This window comes from Hipposideros armiger, unplaced genomic scaffold (genome assembly GCF_001890085.2).
Source record: "Hipposideros armiger isolate ML-2016 unplaced genomic scaffold, ASM189008v1 scaffold_1070, whole genome shotgun sequence".
Taxonomy (NCBI): Eukaryota; Metazoa; Chordata; class Mammalia; order Chiroptera; family Hipposideridae; genus Hipposideros; species Hipposideros armiger.
The window spans coordinates 274,785-298,089 of record NW_017732420.1 but is presented as its reverse complement, the minus strand read 5'-3'; the positions used below and the strand labels follow the sequence as shown (position 1 = coordinate 298,089).

General features: G+C 36.2%; 1 protein-coding gene across 1 annotated transcript in view; it reads left to right on the top strand.

Moving 5' to 3' along the window:
- Positions 1 to 23,305, top strand: part of KITLG (KIT ligand) — a 101,418-nt gene that overhangs the window by 61,056 nt on the left and 17,057 nt on the right. The window contains exons 3-6 of the mRNA XM_019632037.1: positions 2,109 to 2,171; positions 14,666 to 14,839; positions 17,090 to 17,249; positions 17,986 to 18,069. Of these exons, the coding sequence (XP_019487582.1) occupies positions 2,109 to 2,171; positions 14,666 to 14,839; positions 17,090 to 17,249; positions 17,986 to 18,069 (481 nt within the window). The remainder of the gene's footprint in view (positions 1 to 2,108; positions 2,172 to 14,665; positions 14,840 to 17,089; positions 17,250 to 17,985; positions 18,070 to 23,305) is intronic.

Below are 23,305 nucleotides of genomic sequence, written 5' to 3'. Positions count from 1 at the left end.
GGCTTACATAAAACAACTAGGTCATTGTGCTTTTCAAAGATTAAGATTCAAAAGACAACAGAAATGATGGAGGCAGGATGGGAAGTCTGACTGAGAGAAAGACAGTTAAGTGTAAAGAGCAAGAGTATAATCTCTAAATAAAAAATAAAAACAATACCACTTTCTGTGGCAGCCCAGATGTGTTTTCAGTAAGCAGCAAGGATTCTACTATTTGATTAATTTGCCGGGGATGGCATGAGGAGGGATGATGGTGAGCCTCACAAGTGGAGAATTCCCAGGACAAGTGTGCAGAGAGCAGATGAAAACATGTGGTAGAGCTAAGAGGGCAGGGGGTCTCTGCTGTTAGAGACCTGAGTGCTAGTGCCGATGTAACACATAGTAGTTGTGTGACCTTGGTCAAGTCCCTTCACCTCTTTGAGCCTCAAGTTATTCATCTGTCAAATTGAGATAATATATGACAGGAATCTGAGGACGAGACGCGATCGTGCAACGTAAGCCATTAATGAGCACAGTGTCTAGCACATAGTAAGGATGTGCTAAGTGTTAGGCTCCAGGCTGAGATGGGTGAGTATGAGCTGGTACCACTGGAGGTACAATGGTAGTGATCACAATGGGATCAGTTACTTCCTTGGCTCCTCTTTGACTCCTTATTTTAAATCCATGGTTGGGAATCTGGGTATGTAGAGGGCTGACCAGTAGTTATACATGGATTTTTAGCCTTGTCAGGGTCTGTACTCCAAATCCCTGCTTTGTTCAAGGGTCAACTGTCCTAATGCCTTGGCCTGGATTCTTTTCTCACCACGTTGTTCTCAGATTCTAGAAGCTGTTGGCAAGGCCAAGCGCAAACATGGATTGTGCTGTGGGAGGCTTGTCAGAGATGATCTAGTCCAGAAAAGAGAGATCTCAGCTTATTATGGGGAACAGTAAAGATTTTAGAGACAGGATGAGGGGGAGATAAGTCTGCAAAAGCAAAGTAGATCCATCGAGAATGTAATAGTGCCAAACCGCTGTTTTACATTATGCATTGTTTTAAGACCCCATGGGCTAAAAAAATTGTTGGCAATATTATTCAGATGGAAATTTTAATGGCGCTAGGAGGGTGGGATGAGAGAGGCAGTGCTATGGGTAGGAAAGGATATGAGAGAAACTGGAACTCTGTATGCCTTGGAAATCAGTTGCCAGTAGAGCTGTCAATATGGTCTGAGTGTTTATAATATGCTTGACACATTCACTTAACTCAATTTGTGACTATTTGACCTGCATTTTACCATGAGAGAAACCAAAATACAGAGTTCAGATTTGTTACAAATTCCCTGGTTCCATGTCAGGTGCTTGTTCAATTTATGCCGAAATGACTGACGGAAATGTGTTAGATATGGTTTTAAAGCCTTTAAAAAGAAACTAGGTAAACATGGGAGGCACCTCAGATGTCCAGCCCTAGGTAAATGGATTAAGTTATGTCACAGAGCTGATTTTTTCTGAATTATTTAAGTTAGAAAGCATCTTCATTCCATAAGTAGCATTGTTCTTTTGAACTTTCACTGACTTTTTTTTTTCTCTAAGAACTACATGGAACAGTAGTTCTCAAACCTGAGCACTCGTCAGAATGACCTGGGAACTTGTTGAGTAAGATTCTGTAGGTCTGGTGGGACCCGAGAATTTGCATTTCTAATAGGTTCCCTGGTGATGTTGATATATCGCTTTGAGAACCATTTAGGTGCTATGACAAGAAAAATATTTTATATTCCTGATTCTTTAGAGGAACAAGTGAGAAAGTCATCCTGGAAGGGAATTCCAAGATCACAGATGGAAATTGAAATTCAGATCATGTTTCTAAAACTCTACATGTTAGGTACTTTGCCACCCGTAACTGAATTTGGAGTCCAAAAGAGTTGTACTATCACTTACTTTATTTTTGGCGATTGCCTTTGACTGCAAAGGGAAATCAAGAATGAATAATCACTATATGTAAATATTTAAATTCTGTGGTAACTTAAAAACATAACAGGTTTGCATGGTTTTTCTCCAAACTACTAAAAATAATATGATTAATTGATATGTATGGATTTTCTTAACAATTTTCTTTTTCCCTTTTTTGGTCTTTGTAGGTGGCAAATCTTCCAAAAGACTATAAGATAGCACTCAAATATGTCCCTGGAATGGACCTTTTGGTATGTAAACTGTATATTTCTGAGTTTCATTTTAGTAGCTGATAAGAGATGGGATCATTGTATGAAGAAAGGAAATTATCTGCCATTTAGGAGTTTGCTAATTGTCAGAATTTGCAGAAGGTATCTCTGGAATTTGACTTGCATAGTTTTATTCCTTAAACAACTGCTAAACTTTAGTTATGGGTGAACATTTTAGCACATGTATCCTAGAGCTGTCCTCCCAAAGTAAATAAGATTATCTTCCTTAGAGCTAGCCACAGATTTCTCTTTTTCCTTTAGCCTCTCCCCAAAAAGGCCTGAGTGTGAAGTTATATACGTTTTTTAAAAAATCTGAAAATTTAATTTGATTTGAGAACACAGAATATTTTATCTCAGAACTTATTAGCAGTGTGATTCTTAGATGTTTACAATAAAAATATGAGGTTATGACTATAATACTCCTTTATTACTGCAACCAAGAAATTTTAATTATTTTTCTCATTACATGTTATCAGAATTCATATATGAAGAAATATTTCAAATGTAGGGAATAATGTAATGCCAGTGTACCCATCACGTAGCTTGTCAAACCTTACCACTATGCAGCATTTGCTTCAAATATATTTTTAAATAATGAAACAGTATAAATATAACTACCCTGTATGCCCCTTTTCTATCTCCATTAGGCCCTACTTTGTCTCTTAGGGACAATGGGTCTCTTAGGAACAAGTATTCTGAGCTGGAATTTTTCATTCCAATGCATGGTTTTAGGACTTAGCTAAAAACGAGCATGAGGATAGCCCCCTCTGAAGCAGTGTCTAGCAACACAGCACACAGCCCCCTCATGCTCTTACAGTTTTACTGCAAACCATGCATCCATACATCAGATATTATATTTTTTTGCATACTTTCATATGTTAATGCTCTTACACTGCATATGCCACTTTGCAACTTGCTCATATGTTGCAACGTGCCTTTGACATATAACGTGTTGCTCCATGTCATTTCATTTTAATGACTGTACTGTGTTCAGTTGATGAAAAACCATTTGGGTTACTCTACTGTGCAAGCTGACATCTTTCCTTAATTAATCAAATACTTATTACACATCCACTTTGTGCAAGTTGTCTAGGCTTTGGGTAATTTCCGTGGATGAGTCCATCAAAATTATTACCAGTTTAAGTGTGTTAAGCACATCACTAAGTGCTTGTGCTTAAAAAGTCTTTCAAAAAGACTACAAGGTTATAATTTAAAGAGAATGTCAAGGGCATATTTCTCTTCATTAGTAAAGTAAGGCTTTTGGCATGAACTATCTAAAGTTCCTTAGAACTCTTTTGAACATGTACCTTCATGCTGAACCAGGTATCCTCAAATCTAGGTCAATGTCCAGCCTATTGAATTAGGGAGAGCTCTCTGGAAATAGGAATGTAAAAACTACAGCAGCCTGAAAGTTAAATAACCTAACCATTCGATCACTAGGCAGCAAGTATTTGTTTAGGAAAAACTATGGAAACAGCACTTCACCAGACACTTTAAGAAACAAGCCCATGTCAATTTAGCCTTGTGTTCAAAAACTTTAATAACAACTGGGGAGAAATTGTGTGGACTTTTTCAAAATGAGTTCACATATTTATTTCCTTGGGTGATGAGAAAAACCCTGTGAGGAAGGCAGGATAGCTAAGGTGATGCCTGTTTTGCAAATGACACACTGAGGCTTACAACCCGGAAGTATTTTGCCCGACGTTATACAACTAGAGTGGGAGTCTCAAAAAGAAACCTCAGTCCTGTGACTTGACCCTGGGTAACAGAATGTGGTTCTCTAAATAATGACACTAGTGAGGGACAGTGCTCTGAGTGAAGCATCTAAGTAATAAAGATGCACCTTGCTCTGGACTGTAGAAGCACTTTAGGCCTGATTGCCAAAGTCACTCCAAGAAATCATGCAGCTCTTTGAAAAACAAGCGTTAAACTGAAAATAATGAAATAGATTATTGTGTGCTGGTGTAATCCTAGATTGTGCTAAATCACAGATTTGCAGCATTGGCTGGTGATAGCAGGAGCCAACCGTGTAAAAATAAAGCCGATTCATTGCCACACATTTTTTCTTGTTTCTGTAATTGGGAAAAGTCCACTATTATTTGATCTTGGCACACCGTCCTGGCACAACGGAATAATTCTGTTCTTGGCTACCACAATTGGCAGGAAAAATAAGCCCGTGCACAGGGCTTTGGGCAGAAATGAGGTCTTAGGCTTTGTTTCACCTTTATTTTAAAATGGTAGCGTCTGCCAAGATCAGAGGAGTTTCCCAGTGGCCCGGCCCCTGATTTATTCATCAGTGCTCAGCGTCCCAGCTGCCCTTTCTTTTGTCCTTAAACAATAATGGGTGGAGTGGGCGTCCATATGGGTACCAGAAAAATTCTCTGTGGCCAAAGCAATAAAATTCTGCCTGAGGTACCGGGCAGAAGAAAGCTCTAGAATAGAATACACTTTATGTTTTCTGTTTTCAAAAAATCAGATAAACACTCCTGAAAACGAGAGGCTACTTTTCTAAGGGCCTTCTTAGAACATTACCTACTAGGTTCTCTCTCACAAATAGCAGGGTGTGATCAACCAGTTGATCTTTAAATCTGAGGATAATTACCGATTCTATTTTAAACACCTTGAAGCTATAATATTGCCAGACTCTTTAAGATTTCCTTTAAGTTCCTAACCTTAAAAATCCTAACCAGTTCTGAACCTATCTGTTTACTAGTATTGTTACGGAAGAAAGAACAAAAATTGAGTTGCTGACTTTGTGCCACACATCTGCAGTCATTTTCATATGTGTAAATTATCTAAATTATGAATGCCTTGTGGTATTTGAGTAAAAAACACTATTAGTTTTTAATTAAAATAAATTAGATAGTCATCAGTTTTAAGTTATTTGGAAATAATTTCAGATTTACAGAAAAGTTGTAAAACACTCATATACTCTTTAATCCAGATTCATCTATTTTTAACACTTGGTCTTGCTTGCTTTTCTAAATGCTTGCTTCCCTTGCACATGTGTTTATTATTTTTCTAAACCTTGTAAGTTGTATACATAATGTCTGTTTACCCGAAATACTTCAGTGTGTATTTCCTCAGTAAAGGATTTTCACTTACATAAAACACAGCGTGGTTGTCAGTTTCAATAAGTGTAGGAATAACTAAACCACTTTAACCTACTGGCTGTATTTCAGTTTTACTAACCCTTTTTTTTGGGGGGGGGGGAGCATTTCTTTTCTTCCAATACATGAACCAATCTAGGATCATGGTTTTCATTCTTATATCAAGTGTGATAGGCAGAATAATGGCTCCCCAAAGGTGTCTTGTGCTGTGAATATATTACCTGACACGGTAAAAGGGACTCTGCAGAAGTAATTAAGTTAAGGATTTTGAGATGGGGAGAGTAGCCTGGGTTATCCACGTGGGCCCAGTCTAATCGCATGAATTCTTATAAGAGGGAGGCAGGAGTGTCACAGCCAGAGAGAGTGATTTGAAAATATTATGTTGCTGGCTTTGAAGGTGGAGGAAGGGGCCACAGCCAAGGAATGCAGGTGGCCTCTAAAGGCTGGAAAAGGATTCTTCTGCGGAGCCTCTAAAGGAAACAGCCCCACTGAACGAACACCTTGACTTGAGCCTAGTGAGACCTGTTTTACACGCCTGGCCTCAAGAACTATAAAATGATAAATCTGTGGTGTTTTAAGTCCAATAAGTTCATGGAAACTAATACATCATGTGTCTTTAGTTTCCGTTCAGAGTTCCTCAGCCTTTCTTTGTATTTATGATATTGATTTTTTTTTTTTAGTAATACAGCCCTCCCCTTTAAATAAAATGTTTCTCCTTTAAACATTTGATGTTTCTTAATGGTTATATTCGGATTATGCATTCCAAGCTTCTGTGCTACAGAAGTGATGCTATGTCCTCAGGTTATCACATCCAGAGGCACACAATGCCTATCTTCCCCTTCTGGTGCTGTTTGTTTTGATCACCTGGTTAAGGCTTCCCACTGTTTCTGTGTCTTTACTCATTAGACACTAATAAGCAATCTTCAGGGAGATACTTTAAGATCATGTACAATTCCTCATCACAGTTCCTCCCATAGAGTTAGCATCTCTTGATGATTCTAACCTGAACCAGCCTTTACTGTCACGTCAAGTTTTAATTAAATTATGTTTTAAAGGCAGAGTTAAACAAGTCACTGGCAATATGTAATGTTACTCTAACCATATGCCTCCCAGCCAGCTTCCCTGTACAACACCCTTCCTCAGGTATGCATGATTTCACTTCTGGACCACTCTCACCTTCTTTTGCCTGGCCCTACTGCCTCTGGGCTCTTCCTATCTCCCTAGCCATTCTAGAATTAATCATTTGAGGTTTTTATTTTTTGAGTAGACAGTGATTTAAAAAATATATATCTATATCTATATCTATACATATACTTATATATATATACACATATATACATATACATATATATATGTATATATATACATATATATATATATATATATATATATATATATATATATATATATATATATATATATATATATATATATATATATATATATATATATACTTGATCATTTTTACCCTCTTTCTTCATATACTTTGAATGGCTACCTATTGCTCTTAGGAAAAGCAAAAGGATCTCCTTAAACAAGGCCTCCAAGAGTCATTTGGCCTGGCACCTTTCCAAACCCTTTTTCAGTCCCTCATCGTCCGTCACATGTTCCCTGACACCACTGTTCCTCTACCCATGGCTCTCTCTGTACCTGGAATGCTGGTGTGTCCTTTTGTTTAGGTAATTCCTTTCCATGTCGCTTTCAGTTCCTTAAGGACGCCTTCCCTCTCTTTCCATATGAAGCCAAATGTTTCTATTAGAAACTCTGTTCATAGCACTCCTCGGTGTAGCTGTCTTACATTTGTGGAATTACTTAATTGATAGACTCCCACTTCCTTGTAAATTGCATGAGGGCTGGAATCGCGGGGTTTTTGCTTTGTCTTATCTCCTCAGTGCCTAATAGATGATAGGCACTTAGTAAAAACCTGCTGAAAGAAAGTGAAGAAGGAAGGAAGGAGAAAAGCTCCCCAGCGTGTAATCACTTGTAACTTCCCTGAGGTACAAATATGACCTGAATAGAATCCACACGATTATGATGATGAGGTGAACGCCTGTAATTCATCACACAAGGTCTGCACCTCAACTTTATTGTTGCTGTTATCTTCTTTCAGATACGTGTGCATTTTGTAAAATATCGTAGGTAAAAGAACTGTGTCATGCAATTTTGAGGAACCATGGTTTCCTTGAAACTTCTGTTTACTCCTCGTATTTGAGTCCCTTCCATATTCAAGGATTTTCTGTGTTCTAATGATGAGACTGGGAACCAAATTCCTGAATCTGATATTCCCCACTCTCCACAATCTTGCCCCACCCTGACCACCTCATCTTAATACCTGTAATTTCTCAACACAAACTCGCCACCCCAGCCAGATGAGATATTTTATCTCTTCTGTTTCAGTCACCTAATGGAATGTAACTGCCCTGGAGCTCTCAAATTTTCAGGTTACAGTTGTGGCCATGCTCAGAGGCTGATTATCAGTTCCTATCATCACTACTAATTTTGGGGAGTGACTTTCAGATTGGCCCATTTGGCTCAGGGATCTGGCTCAGGGGGGTCCATTGTCCAATCAACTGTGGCCACAGGGCAAGGTCACTGGTTATAAGTATGGATCCTGAGGGTTGACTCCTTTGATTTGGAGTTACTTCCTACAGAAATAGACAAATAGACACTTATCTGCTTCTACCTCCCATATAAGAATTTATTTTTTTAAAGGAATACATATAAAATGTTAGTTAAATGAATAAAGCATAACATTAAATAGTGTTTTTTTTAAGTTTATGTATTTAAACTACAGCAGCTATCTTAATCAGTGATTATATTAAGATACTGTTCAGAACATCTAGAGCAGCGGTTCTCAACCTTTCACAGGGGTCGCCTAAGACCATCGGAAAACACATATTTTCGATGGTCTTAGGAACCGAGACACCGCTCCTCTATCTGTCTCCAGGCCCACATGCAGATACACCCACATACAAGTACCCGGTGACCCCTGTGAAAGGGTCGTTTGACCCCCAAAGGGGTCGTGACCCACAGGTTGAGAACTGCTGATCTAGACCATTACTGTCTGATAGAAATATAATAGAAGCAATATATGTAATCTTGAATTGTCCAGTGGCTACATTTAAAAAAGTAAAAAAGGAACAGTGAAATTAAGTATAATACATTTTATTTAGTCCAATAGATCCAAAATATTATCATTTAACCTTACAATTAATATAAAATTATTAATGGGATATTTTCCATTTTTATATCATTCAAAATGTACTGTGCATTTCACACCTACAACACATTCCAGTTCAGACACTAAATTTTCATCAGAAATACTCCATATTTAGATTTTCATAAAATTTACAATTGAAACTGCAGATTCACATACCTAGCTTTTTCAAACATACTTGAAAGTTTTCCAGTCACTGAATCAGGTACTGATTTTTAAATGTAAACAAATTAACATTAAAATTGTAGTTCCTCAGTCACACTAGCCACATTTTGAATAATAAGAACAGGTGGCTAATGGTCCCCATATTGTCCAGCACAGATTAAACAGATTCCTTTATTTCACAGACAGAGAAACTGAAGCTCTGGATTGATTGACTTTTCTAAAAATCACAAAGTGTGTTAACAGAGTTGGGGCTGGAAACAGCTTCTAGTTCATCATTGCTGCCCTCACCTCCCCCATGCCTTTCCTTCCTCACTGTGCTATTTTGTGTCTGGCTCAGGGGCCATTTATAGACCTGCCCTGGGAAACAACACGTATTTATAGTGTTTGGGCTGATTATCATCTTAATCAGATTGAGGTTTCTACATCACGTTAATTCAAACAAGAAAACACAAAGTCAAAATGCCTAAAGTGAACACTGAAGACCCAAGTTGTTTAGGGAACAGGACTAAAATAAATCACAAGACCCAGCTTATCCGAAAGAGAGTTAAGATTTCAGAGACTATGCACTAGTGATGTGAGCACACAGTATTTTGCAAAGTGCTTTTATAAGAACGTTTTTAAGTTGCCTGTCCATGGAATATTTGAGATTGGCAGGGGAGTGACAGCTTTCTAGCCCTAAGAGTAAAAACCAGGGGAGCAAAGGGAGTTTGCTAATGGCAACTGACATTTGCTATTTGGTTGTGAGGACTGCTTGGAGACATTTGCTTTTATCAGTATGACTCTGGAGTCAGTGAAATGAGACAGAAAGAGCCATCCACATTCCCGAGATCTCTTAACTGAGCCTAAGCAACCAGTGTGCCTGGCCCAGATATGAGACCACAAGAGTCATGGTGAACCGGGCAGAAAAATTCTTTATGTGCTTTGATTGTACTCACTGAAGAAAGAACCAGGTGAGTGCTAGGGGGTCTTGGTTTCTCCCGTTTCTGTGTTTAAATTTGTGGGTACCCTTAGACAAACCACTTCATTACTCTAGGCCTTGGTTTTCCCCGTTATGCAACTGGTGGGAATGGGCCATGTGGTCTTCAGTATTCCTTCCAGATCGAAACTATTGTGATTCTAATGGATGGCTCTAGATTCTTTGGATTTGCTCAGCTAGGAGATAAATACTGGAAGCAGGAGAGGAAAGAAAGGAATGCTTTGTGCCTTGGGCACTCATACCTCTAATTCTGGCTTTGACTGAGATTTGACACACATTAAAGAAAACTAAACAAAAACAATTAAACTGGGTGGCAATGCTGGTAATTAGATTAGTTGAATTAGAAGACTGGGTGACTATTCCTTGTGAATATTCCCCAGGGGCCTCACAATTTACGAGCCAGGGCTTTTCTCCCTCAGAATCACTGATGGCTATTTCACCTCAACTCTTGTAGAGAACTCTCTCACAGTGTAGATACCTGTCTTAGGCTCACTAAGGAAGCACACAGATACCTCTCTAGTAACCGTACCAAATGGAAAGTGATGCCAAGTCCATTCACGGAGAAAATTTATACAGCAGGCCCTTGAATAAGGTCATTTCATTTGATGTCAGTTTGTTATTAATTCTCGTTAAGTATAAATATAAGTATAAACATAAACATAAATATAAATCAATTACCCTATAGTAAAGCTGGTTTTGTTATACGTCCTTTCGCTTAAAATCGCAGAACCTATCAACAATGTTAAGTGAGGACATACCGCAATACCGCTTGTCCACTTTCTGCTTCTAATTACATAAAGCTTGTGGTTAGACACTCTCTCTGCATCTAAGTCTGATGCAGAACAATGTGTCAAATTCTTTCAACTAATAAACCAGAACAGTTTCCTGAATGAAGCAGGAAGAAGGAAAGAAGAAAGCTTGCCAGTCTTGGTAAGTCCCCCAAATGTTTTCAAAGCACAAAGTGTATTTCAGCCTGGGTCTCAAATTTACCAGTTCTGGGACTACAGAGGTATCATATCACACATCTTATGAAATTCATATATCATCTATTTTAAATTTATGTGTAGTTTTAGAATGTGCGTGGTTATTTTCATTGTTGGTCTTCGGAAGTGGTCATAGTCCTACTTATGTTTAGAATGCTTTTAATTATAGTTATTATATCTTTTATTGAATCATTTAGTTAAATCATTAATTTGGTGCTCATTGTACTTTAAAATCCCTTAGAAAGTTCACAGTTTTTAACCAAATCTTCAGTGGTAGGGGTGTGCTAGCAGGTCAAGGATATTGATTCAATATCATTGATTTCAGTTAGCATTCTGGAATGACACACATTATAAAAATATACGCATATAAAGGATATGCTGTTCCAGTAGACCTAGCTAGAGCTGCTGTAATTAACCAGAAAGTGTAAAACAGAAGCTACTAAGAAAGAAGGTAAGAAATTGAGATTATGGAGTTAAAGAAAACCCAGACAAACTTTCCCTTTCAAAGCAAGGACTGTATTTCTTTTTATGTATATGGGTGAATAAAATAAAACTGAATTACATGTACTTCAGGAATTTGAAAGGTATTCTTTACATCACGACTTTGACACCCTCTGTGGCTTTATCAACTTTCCTAATCCTTCACATTCTTCTACTAGTGAAAGAAAGAACACTATATTTTACATTCTTCTAATGAATACTGTGAGTTAATATTTATGTAGAACTATTTAAGTTTAAAATAGTCTCTGAGAGATAAGAAATAGTGACCATAAAGCCTGTTATTAAGACAAAGGAAAAAAATTACATTTGTGAACTTTACAACCTTTAATCATCCATTTCCTAATCATAATCTTGGAAGAGTTGAAAAACAGAAAGACCTCCTATCATCTCACACATGAAATATTCAGTTCACCTTGTTTTGTTCTCTTTGCAAATCATTGACTATATTTAATTAGAAAGAAAATACGAAACTGCTTGACATTCTAGTCAAAACTGGTTTCCTCTCTCGCAGGCAGACAGGTAAAAACCGGCTGATATTTTTATTGTTTGTTTAACTCAGTTTTATCTTTAATAAATCCAAGAATCTTAAAAACTGTTTACACAAATTAATGAAAATATAAAACTTTAAATCTATTATACAGCCTTTTCCAAGGAAATTATGGCAAGAATGAATAATGAATGAAATACAATTTCAGGATTTTTTAAAATATCTTTTTCAGCAGTGTAGTCCAGAAGTTCATATCATATCAACCATCAATGAATTGTTCATTACTTTAAAAGGACAGATATTGGACTAAGATTAGATAGTGGGATTTCCATGATATAACTGTAACAAATTGCAGGTTTAGGGTTGCAAATTTTATGGGAAGAAGTTGATTGCTTGGACTGTTGATTACGTATGTGAAAACGGGAGAGTGAGAGTGGGTGGCCGTGAGGGCATAGTAATAGCTAAACAAGAACTTGAATGCAGAATGTAAACATGGAACTCAGTTGAAAATAGAGATAAACAGAAATGTCAGTAAGCATGGGTGTTTAAAGATAAGGTACATATAAATAAAATATTTATTTTCTACTTGAACCACAAAAAAGCAAAAAAAAAAAAAAAGGAACCTGTTCATTTAAGGCAAAGGCCACAGTAACAAAAGGAGGACCTTAGTTCAGTCAGTTCAAAACAAGGGAATTTAATTTTGGTTCCTGCATGTCAGAAGGGCCAAGAGAAGGATAGGCAAATGTGTTTAGAAAGTGAAGCAAGGAAAAAGTTTGAAGAGATTAATATGTGGATTCTGCTTGCCACAGAATAATTTGCACAATTCCAGTGGAATTAACTAATTGGTAAAGGCTGTTCTACCACATAAATGCTATTCCAACTGTGTTTATAGTATGCGCTGTATTTCATATTCTAGGAACTCTGCCCTTGGTTGATAAGTTGATGAAATGGTCTAATTGAATTAATTCCCACTAAGGGTTTGTTTATTCTACTTATCGGAAGCTAGAGCAAACAATCCTAAAAGTTTTGAATGACATTTACTGCTTCTAGGAATTGGAGTTTACCTATCTGTAGATAAACCAGTTTCTTTTTTGTGTGTATTATATTAATTAAATCTTTCTATTAAATGAATATATAAAATGGCCCCCATGTATAATTTAGAATCAATAAATTAGTTGCTTTTCCCCACAGAGATACTTTGCTGGTGAGTAGAGAAATAAAATTTAGTGGTTTGATTCCTTTTACATGGCATCAGTTACTCTTATGATTGCAATACAATACAAGTTATAGTAAATTATTTAGGATATTAATAAGCCAAGTCAGTTTTAGCTATTCCTAATAATTGTCTTATTTTTCTCACTGTAACATATTAGCAGAGTTAAAAAAAATAAATCAGAGCCACTACTTAAAAGTTAATGTTAAAATATACAAAGTCTGTGAACTTATGACCAATTATATTTTAAGTAATATTACCTTAATTTAAGAAATATTAAAATCCATTCAAATATACTAGAAAGTTCTTTTTAATAATTTAAACCATTATTGATCCACAGCCATTTACAGCAAGCAGGGTCAGCAGCTATTGTATATAACCCATAAGCTAGATCCAGTCTGCTGCCTGGTTTTGTTTACAGCCTGCCAGCTAGGACTGGTTTTTACAGATGAACATTTGCAGTCTATTTGATGATAGAGAATGCTGACTTTGAACCTCAACTAAGCAAAATGTTGACCGAAAATAAAGAAATCCATTTTCTTGTTGGTAGACCCATATTGCAAAAGCAATTAAATTCAGTTATTATGAAAAAGAAATTGTATCCAATTATTATTACATTTTTAATTTTGTAATACAATTTAGTGGAAATGTGTTTTCTCTTGTAGAAATATACTTACACAGTATTAGTGATTTTTGCCTCTTGGCATACAAAGCCTAACATATTTACTATCTGGCCCTTTACAGAATATGTGGACCCTTGAGGTATTTTTTTCTCATTCATTTATTTTTTTATTCACTCATGCATCAGTTCAGCAAATAGTTTCTGAGCTACTCCCATATGCCAGACACTGTCCTCAGCCGTAGGGACCACCAGGAGGAACAAGATTTTATAGAAATACTGCCCTTGTGAAACTTACATTCAAATTATGTACATTATTATTTCCTCACAACTACCTGGTTCCATTATTCCCAATCTATAGACAGGCAAAGTGAGGCTTAGAGAATTTATGTAGCTTACCTATAGTCTCTCAGCTGAACTGAGCCAAGTTATGCCTGATTCTAAGACTTGAGCTTCTAACCATTGGGCAGGATTGGCTTTGTAGGCTGGCTTTGTGGGCGGGGCTCCATACTTGGTTTAATGCATTCCTGTCACCATCTTGAAATTCTTAATCATTTTTTGAATAATAAATACATTTTCATTTTGTCTTTGGCCCCAGAAATTATGTAGCTGATTCTTCCACTAAGGCAAAAATGCTTCTCTGTCAGACCACATTTCTGCCAGGCTGGTTTTTTTTTTCAACACCCACATAAATTCATCTATGAAGATGGCTTGAGGTCTACCAAACACTTTAGAAAAATAAGCTATTATTAATCCCTTGTTTCATATTCCAGTTCACCAGGAGACTGGAAGTTCCTTGAGAGCTAGGACTCTCTCTTACAATAATTCTTTGTAAGTCCTTCTGTGCCTAAAACTCTTTTAAGAACACATTGAATAAAGAATAAGTATTCTTCAATGGAATTAAATTCCATTAATATCTGAACCTTGTCAAGGGTAAAAGTTGACTGTGTCTTGTCTTAATTTATACTTCCATGGAAGAGCAGAATCTTTACCATCAATTCTTTCCTCTGATCTATACGTATTTGTAAATTTTGAAACAGATGTTAGATCTGAGTTAAACAAAACACAAGAACTGACCTGTTCTGATATAAGGAAATCCTTTGTCTGACAGTCAGTGACTGCAACATTGATGTCTTTAAAGGGTGCTCTGAGTTTACTGTACTTAAAATAGATGCTTTATCTTCCTTTCTTTCAATTTCTTGCAGCCTAGTCATTGTTGGATAAGTGAAATGGTGGAACAATTGTCAGTCAGCTTGACTGATCTTCTGGACAAGTTTTCAAATATTTCTGAAGGCTTGAGTAATTATTCTATCATAGACAAACTGGTGAAAATAGTGGATGACCTTGTGGAGTGCATGGAAGGACGACGCCCATTTGAGGTAACCTTATATTTACCGGGATTGCTTTGTACTACTCTTCTCTAAAACCTATGCTGATTGAGGTGGTAGGGATGGGTGCATCTATAATATGTGTGATTTTTAATGTATAAACTTTTAATTTAAAAATACCTTGAAAGATGAGCACAGAAGTAGGTGCTTTTCATTATACCACAATATTCAAGTGTATATTAAGTCCTAAATGTTGTCATTTAATATAAAAGTAATTCACGTGACAATGTAAAAACAGCCCAACTATATCTTTATTTCATAAGTGAATGAAATTCCCATAATTTCCCTATTAGGTTGCAAATGTTCATTTACCTTTAAATGGAAAATTGTCTACAATGAACATATATACTTGACCTCTTTTCTATAGTAATCATGTCATAACAAAAAGTGCATTTTGGCAACTCCAATTCATTTTAGCAATAGTTGTTATCAATCTCAGAATATGGGCATGGCAATGATTTGGGTTCTAAGCATACCGGAGAGGCGGTGTACCCCTAGAGAGTCGTATAAGGTGTTGGACTTCAAATCCTGACACTGTCACAAATTTGCTTTGTGAACTTAACCCCTTTGTGCTTACTTTCTTCATGCCTAAAATGGGACAATGACAGGATCCATCTCATAGAGTTGACATTAGATGATTTCAGATGATTGCTTTAGCACTGTGTCTGGCAAATGAATATTTTTATTATTATTATTTTATTACACCGTGTCTATAATAGAATAAGTCTTGGGAGACTTGCTTTGGCATGGAGTTCACAAGCCAAGGTTTAGCGTACAGGCCTTCTAGAAGTTTAAACCTAAGATTTAAAAAATGAGTCTGTACCGTAATACTCAAATAATCCCTCCCCATTGAAATCCCAGTTATTCTTTGAGACCCAACATCAGTCCCATTTGTTTTCTCCAATCTCAGAATTCTTATCATGCTAATAACCTACCTAATCACTATATTTATTAACTTCTGTTATTTGACATTCTAATTTCTGAGTCAGAATGTATCTTACAATCAATGACATATTACAGTTAACATCTCTTTTTATATCATACTAGTACAAATAGTGTGCTGATGGCATTGATAAGAAGTAGAGGTCACAAAAAGTAGGGTACATCAGACAAGATGGCATGATGGGGCTTTCAAGCCCCATATGCGTTGGGGCTTGAAAGATGAGTTAGGTGTTCAGTAAATGGCAACGTCAGGAAGAGAGTTCTAAATACGAAAGAATACACATTTAGGGATCATGACACTTTGGCTGGAACCCAGGAGATTCATATCAGTATTTCTCGGTTGTTTTGGAGATTGAGTGTGTGAAAGTGTGTGTGTGTATATATATAAAACACTTAGAGGAGGAGTACATAGTAAGTGATACGTAGGTGTTAACTTACTATTAACTGATTTTCTTTATAGATAATCATGCATTTATGAATTCCTAAAATATAGCTTTGATTTGCATTGGGGGACTTTATAGAAATTAATCACTCTTTATTCTTTTGTCTGGATGCTTTCATCTCAGCATTATAAAGATTTATATTTTGATGCATATAGCTGTGGTTAATTTTTTACTGCTTATAGAATATTACATTGATTCAATAGACCACAATTTATTAAACTACTCTCCTGTTGATTGATTTAAGCATTTATAAACAACTGCTGCAGAGCTTTCTTACATGTCTCATGGTGCACAGTGCAAAAGCTTCACCAGAGTATTTATGTAAGAGTGGAATTTCTGGGTCACAGAATGGGCGCATGTCCAACTTTACTAGATAATATCAAATGTGCCAATTTACATCATTCCACCAGTGTAGAAGAGTCCCCTTAGCTCCATCCGTGTCTTTGTCAATATTTGGCATCACCAGACTTTTTAATTTTTGACTATTTGGAGGTTGTGTTATGGAAGCTTTTTTGTTTATTTGTTTGTTTTTTAAAGATGGGATAATGATTTTAATGAACATCTTTAAAGAGCAATGCCTCTAATTTGCTGTTCGGATTATTCCATTGTTATGGCGTTGTAATTCACTTTACTCACCCCCACCGCCTACTCTATTCCTTTTCTTCAGAGTTGAGCCTCAGACTGAGCTTAATGGAATCACTCTCCTTCTGTACTAATTTGAATTGTGTACATTTAAAACAGTTGTCCAAGAGTGTTAGTTTTCCTTGAATCTTTCAAGGACATAGTCTATTACTTAGACTTCAGTTAAATCTGTAGACTATTTGAAAAATATAATCTTGTTTTTTTCTTCTTCTAGAATGTAAAAAAATCATCTAAGAGCCTCGAATCCAAGCTGTTTACTCCCAAAGAATTCTTTAGAATTTTTAATAGATCCATCGATGCCTTCAAGGACTTGGAGATGGTGTCATCTAAAACTAATGAATGTGCGGTTTCTTTAACATTAAGCCCTGAAAAAGGTAAGACATATAAGCATTTCTACTCTAAATGTTAAAAGCAAGCTAGAAGCTTATATGTGTAGGTAAGAATCTACCTCTAACTCAAATATATGTGTAGTTAGAGAAAGATATATGCATGTTATGTCTAGTATAAAAGCAAATATCAATACCACAAAATAAATGAATGGTTGTAGATTTGTTTTTTAGCCAAAACAACACTTGTGATATTCAAATTAAAGACTTGCATAGGAATAAACATAAATGAGATAGTCATTCATATTTTTTTCTTATCTGATTTTTGCTCGTAATGTACAATTATGTTATTCTTCACCTCCCATCTTCTTAATGTCCCCTTCTCAAATCTTTTTCTAAAAGGCCTAACTCTGAGTCATGAATTCTGACCTTTGCTAGTTGCTGTGTATTGAAACTTTCTCCCGACTGGGTCCCTATAATACAAAATCTTAATATCATTGCTTTTTATTAAAAAAATAAATAAAAAGACCAATTACCAACAATTTGCATTATTTACATTTATTACATGTGTAGGCGATGATTCTTTGTTCTATAAGGGTGAGTGTGGTGAATTTCTTAATAAAAATAGAACAGCAGCATGACCCAGGACGAAATAAATAGGATCTGAATAATCTAGACTTGGGAAGTGGACCTGGAAAGCACTCTGGTATTGCACTTGGCCTTGTGGGGACTTTAATTATGTAAATCGCCATGCAACACTGACACATTATTGCTTTCTATTTAGATTCCAGAGTCAGTGTCACAAAACCATTTATGTTACCCCCTGTTGCAGCCAACTCCCTTAAGAATGACAGCAGTAGCAGTAATAGTAAGTACACATATGTGATTTAATGCATGCATGGCTCCAATTAGCATCTATATAGGAGTATTGCATGGGCTACAATTATTACTGTGAATACTGTTCCATTACTGTTCTTCCTGATATGGTCTTCCTGAGAATTAAATATTAGGTTTATAGAATTGGGTTTCCCTAAAATTTGAGATAATGATTAGAAAATTGGGCCAATACATTTTCTGCTCAGATTATTTTAAATAAAGCATGACATCACTTTTAGCACTATGGTTTCAGCTGTTTTCATTGTTGACTTAAAATATATTCTGTGTAGAATTTTCCTGACAAAAATAGAATTTTAAAATGGAAAGTACAAATGCTGGTTGTATAGAATTTCAAGGATATTTTCAGTTTTGTATATATCACTGTTTACTGTTGTGTGTTTGGAAATTTGATGATTTTGTTATTTTACTATAAAAGTATATGTTGGAAGAGAATATGCTTCTTACCCTGAAATTTCTGTCCTCTGGCCAAGAGCCCAGTTTCCTGGAAGTCTAATGTCCTCTTTTCAAATCTACGCAAAGGTTACCATAAAGGTCATTGGATTCACTAAATATTCTGACCCCTCTAGTCTCGTGGAAGCTGTAAGAGGAAAAAATTCATCCTGTGATCATAGCTAAGAAAGTCATTCCTTAAGACTTAGTAATGGGGCACTGTCCTATGTCCAGGGACATCAACATCTGTAAAAAGGAGTAATCAATTTATTACAAATCTGCTACATCAATTCTGCAATTCAGAAATTAAAAAAAAAAAACCTGTAATATCAAATTTGATTTGGAAGTTTTGCTACCAAAACCTGACCTGAACTGAGGCTACCCATAGTCTTTGTCCTTGTAAAAGTGATTATTTATACATTTCACTACAGAAATATTAATACGTTTGACTTGTAGGGTGTTACCCAGAACTCCCTGAGGATATTAAATAATATACACTATTTGCAGGACAGGACCTTCTAAAATCTAAAATGCTGAATTCCATAACACATCTGAAAAGTTTTGTAAAGGGACTGTATATGTGTGTGTTAGTCAATTAAAGTCTTTCTTACTAATTATGGATTTTGTTAATCTTTTCAAAGATGCAACTTTTGGCTTCTTAAATTCTGTTTGTTTACATTTTATTGATTTCTAATCTTTATTATTTTCTTCCTTCTACTTTGGGTTTAATTTGCTCAACTTGTTCTAGCTTTTTAAGGTGGAAAAATTACATCCTTGATTTTAAACCATTCTACTTTTCTAATATAAGCAAGAACCTAAAAGGTATACATTTCCTGGTGATGCAAGCAGCTTTAGTTGCATTTCACACATTTTGCTATGCCGTGTTTCCATATTCATTTCTTTAAAAATATTTTAAAATCATCTTTGTGATTTCTTCTTTGATTCATGGATTGTTTGATATCTAAAAATGTGTTTTTTCTATAGATCTTATTGTTACTGGTTTCTAAATCATTTCCATTATTGCTAGAGGATACACATTGTAATCTTTTAAATTTTGAGAACTATTTTATGTGCATTATTCAGATATCAGGTGTAGTATTCTCAAATTTGATCAACATGGTTGACAGTGTTGTTCAGATCTTCTATATCTTTATTAAATTTCTTGTCTAATTTTTTATCAGTTACTGAGAAAGGGGCATTAAAAGTCTTTCCTTTCAATTGTGGATTTGGCCTTTCTCCTTTTTAAAGTACATCTCTTATAGACAGGATATAGTTGCGCCTTGCTATTATAATCTTTCTGACTTTTAGAGTGTTTCCTCTACTTTGTATTTAATATAGTTATTGGTATGGTTGGATATGGGTTTACCGTTTTGTTATTTGTTTTCTATTTGCCCTGTGTATTGATCCTCTCTTCCTCCTTTCCTCCCTCTTTTGGGTTAAATTGTGTGTGTGTGTGTGTGTGTGTGTGTGTGTGTGTGTGTGTGTGTGTGTTCTATTTAATTACTCGGATTTTTCACAGCATCTCCTGGCATCATATTTTGGTGGCTTTGGGAATTACAACATACGTCTTAATTTGTAACATTCTACTTACAGTTAATATTGTAACACTTGAAAAATATATAAGAACCTTGAAACAGTATAGTGCCACTTACCCACAACCGTCTTTTGTGCTGTATTGACATATATATCTACATAGTTCTAAACCCCATAATACAATCTTAAAATTATTGCTGTAAACCATTATTCTTTTATATTTACTCACATATTTATTATTTCTTGTAGTCTTCACTCCCTCTGGTAAATCATGTTTCCATTCAGTGTTAGTTCCTTTCCGGCCGGAGAACTTCCTTTAGCATGTCTTGCAGGGCACATATGCTGGCAACACTTTTTTTCTTTTAATTGAAATGTGTCTTTATTTTGTCTTTAGTATTGCAGGTACTTTGTACTAGAGGTAGAATTCTAGGCTAACAGAATTTTTTTTCTTTCAGTCCTTTAAAGATGTTACTCTGTCTTCCTGCTTCTATATTTTCTGACAAAAAGGCAGCCAACATCTGCATTATGTTTTTCCTCGTATGTGCTGGGTCATTTTTCCCTCTGCTTTCTTTCAAAATTTTCTTCTGTTTCAGTTTAACTAAGATGTGCCTAGGTAAGTTGTTTTTTGTTTGTTTGTTTGTTTGTTTGTTTAATATTTACCTTATTGTTTGTCAACCTTCTTGGATGTGTAAGTTTATTTCCTTCAAATTTGGGGAAAATTTGGCCATAACTTTTAAAAAAAATTCTTTTTTTTCATTCTCTCTCCTCTCTTTTTGAGATGCCAATCACATAATGGAGCAGTTTGATATTGTCTCACAGATCATGGAACCTTTGTTCAGTTTATTTTTCCTTTTTTTCCAACCTCTCTTTTCTCCATTCTTTAAAATGAATAATTTCTACTTAATTGTTATCAAGTTCCCTGACTCTTCCTTCTGCCAGTGCTAATTTTATAAATTTTTTCACCCAGCCCAATTTTTGCCATTTTTAATTTTTTTTTTAATTAAGACTTTATTTTTTAGAGCGGTTTAAGGTTCACAGTAAAATTGAGGGGAAGGTACAGAGATTTCCCACATACCCCCTGCACCCACGGCACACATACACAGCCTCCCATTATCAACATCCCCGCTCAGTGGTACATTTGTTATAACTGATGAACCTACACTGACACGTCATAATCACCCTAAGTCCTGAGTGCACATAGGGTTCACTCTTGGTGTTGTGCAGTCTATGGATTTGGATCCAGTGTAGTTTTTCATTTCTCAATTTGTACTTCGTCTTACAGATTTCCCATTTGATTATTTTTATATTTAGTATTTTTCTGTTGAGATTTCCCTCTGTATATTCATTATTACATTGTTTTCTTTTTTGGCCCTTGGGTATAGTTACAACAGCTGCTCTAAAGCCCTTGTCTCCTAATGTCAACATGTAGGTTAGCTCAGGGTTATTTTCTATTAACTGATTTTTTTTTTCTACCTGACTATGGGTTATATTTCCCTTTCGATGGCTAGTAATTTTTTAAAATACGCTGGATACTGTGTTACTGAGTATCCAGATTTTGTCCCATTCCTTTAGAGACTGTTGAGTTCTGTTCCAATCAACAGTTCAATGACAATAGGCCCCCCCCCCCTTATCCATGGTGTTTGCTCTCTATGGTTTCAGTTACCTCCAGCCAACTGCAGCCTGAAACTACTAAATGGAAAATTCCAGAAATAAACAATTCATACGTTTTAAATTGTTCACTGCTCTGAGTAGCGTTATAAAGTCTCGCACCATCTCCCTCCATCCCACAGGGACATAAATCATCCCTTTGTGCAGCCTATCTACACTGCACACACTACCTGCCTGTCAGGTCACGTAGTAGCCGTCTTGTTTTATCACACTGGTTATCTGAGGGAGAGAGGGAGACAGAGAGGGGGAGGGAGAGAGAAAGAGAGAAAGATCACATTCACATAACTTTTACTACAGTATATTGTTATTGTTCTACTTTATTATTGTTGTTAATCTTTTACTGTGCCTAGTTCATAAACTAAACTTTATTATAGATATGTTTGTATAGAAAAAAGTAGTGCATACAGGGTTCGGTAGTATCCGCAGTTTCGGCGGACATCTGCTGGGGGTCTTGGAACATATTCCTCACAGATAAGAGAGGATCACTGTACTGGCAGATCAGCTTTCTGTGCCTTTCCAGGCTTATTTTTAAGCTCTCTTAGAGGGAGGAGGAAGAGTAGCCTTATTTCTAAATCATGGAATTTCTGCGCTCTCTCTTGAGTGCCTAGGAAATCTCTTTATTCTTGCTCTTCAGAACTGCCTTGTCTCTCAGTGACTGCCAGGGCTCTGATAAAGTCGTAGCTTCCCAGGCATCGTTCATTGTCAGGTTTTGTGAAGTCTTCCCCTGTGCAGGTACAGCTTATCATTTGACTGATGACTAAATGAGACTCCTCCAAAGATTTCTGGTGTTCCTTCTCAGCACGGTTTCTTTCCCTCACATAACCCTGCCATGTCAGCAACCCAAACTTCAGGCTGATTCCCTGTCTCAGTGAGACTGCGGAGCCCCGCGTGGGCTCCATCCTCTCTGCCTCGGTGTGAAGGTGCCTCCCAGCCCGAAAAATCAGGATCATCATGGGCCTCATGGGTGTTTTCACTCTCTCAGGGATTCTACTCTTGTGCTGCCTGTTATCTAATGTCTGAAAATAGTTGCCTCATATAATTTGTTTAGTATAACAGTTATTTAGGTTGAGAAGGCTAATGTGCTACTATCATGTTTAGAAGCAAAAGTCTTTTCTACTTTAAAAGACAAACTGAATGCAAACCACCCATTCAGCTCTGTGCTTCTCTGAGCCTGAAGATACTTTTTAAATTGCAAAATGAATGCCAGTCTTCTTTTTTGTTTATTTTACTTTTGTGTTTTTTTTCCTTTTTGAAAAAAAAAATAAAAAAGTAAGGATCCTACACAATAAGCAGCTTTGGGCCAGGCGATGTCACTCATGAATATGTCACTGAGATACCTGTGTACAAGACTAGCTCTTATGGAGCGTGCATTCTCATAAGAGAAACAGACATAAATAAAACACTCAGTGTTTTATTGTATATACTGGAGGTGCCAAAAAAATGGATACACATTTTAAGAAATGCTAACACTTTTGTCAACGTTGCTCAAGCAGTAGTTCGCCGTAATCAGAAGTGTCTGGATGCTGATGGTAATCGTTTTGAGCACCTCTTGTAATTGCAGAAGTCAAACGTGACTT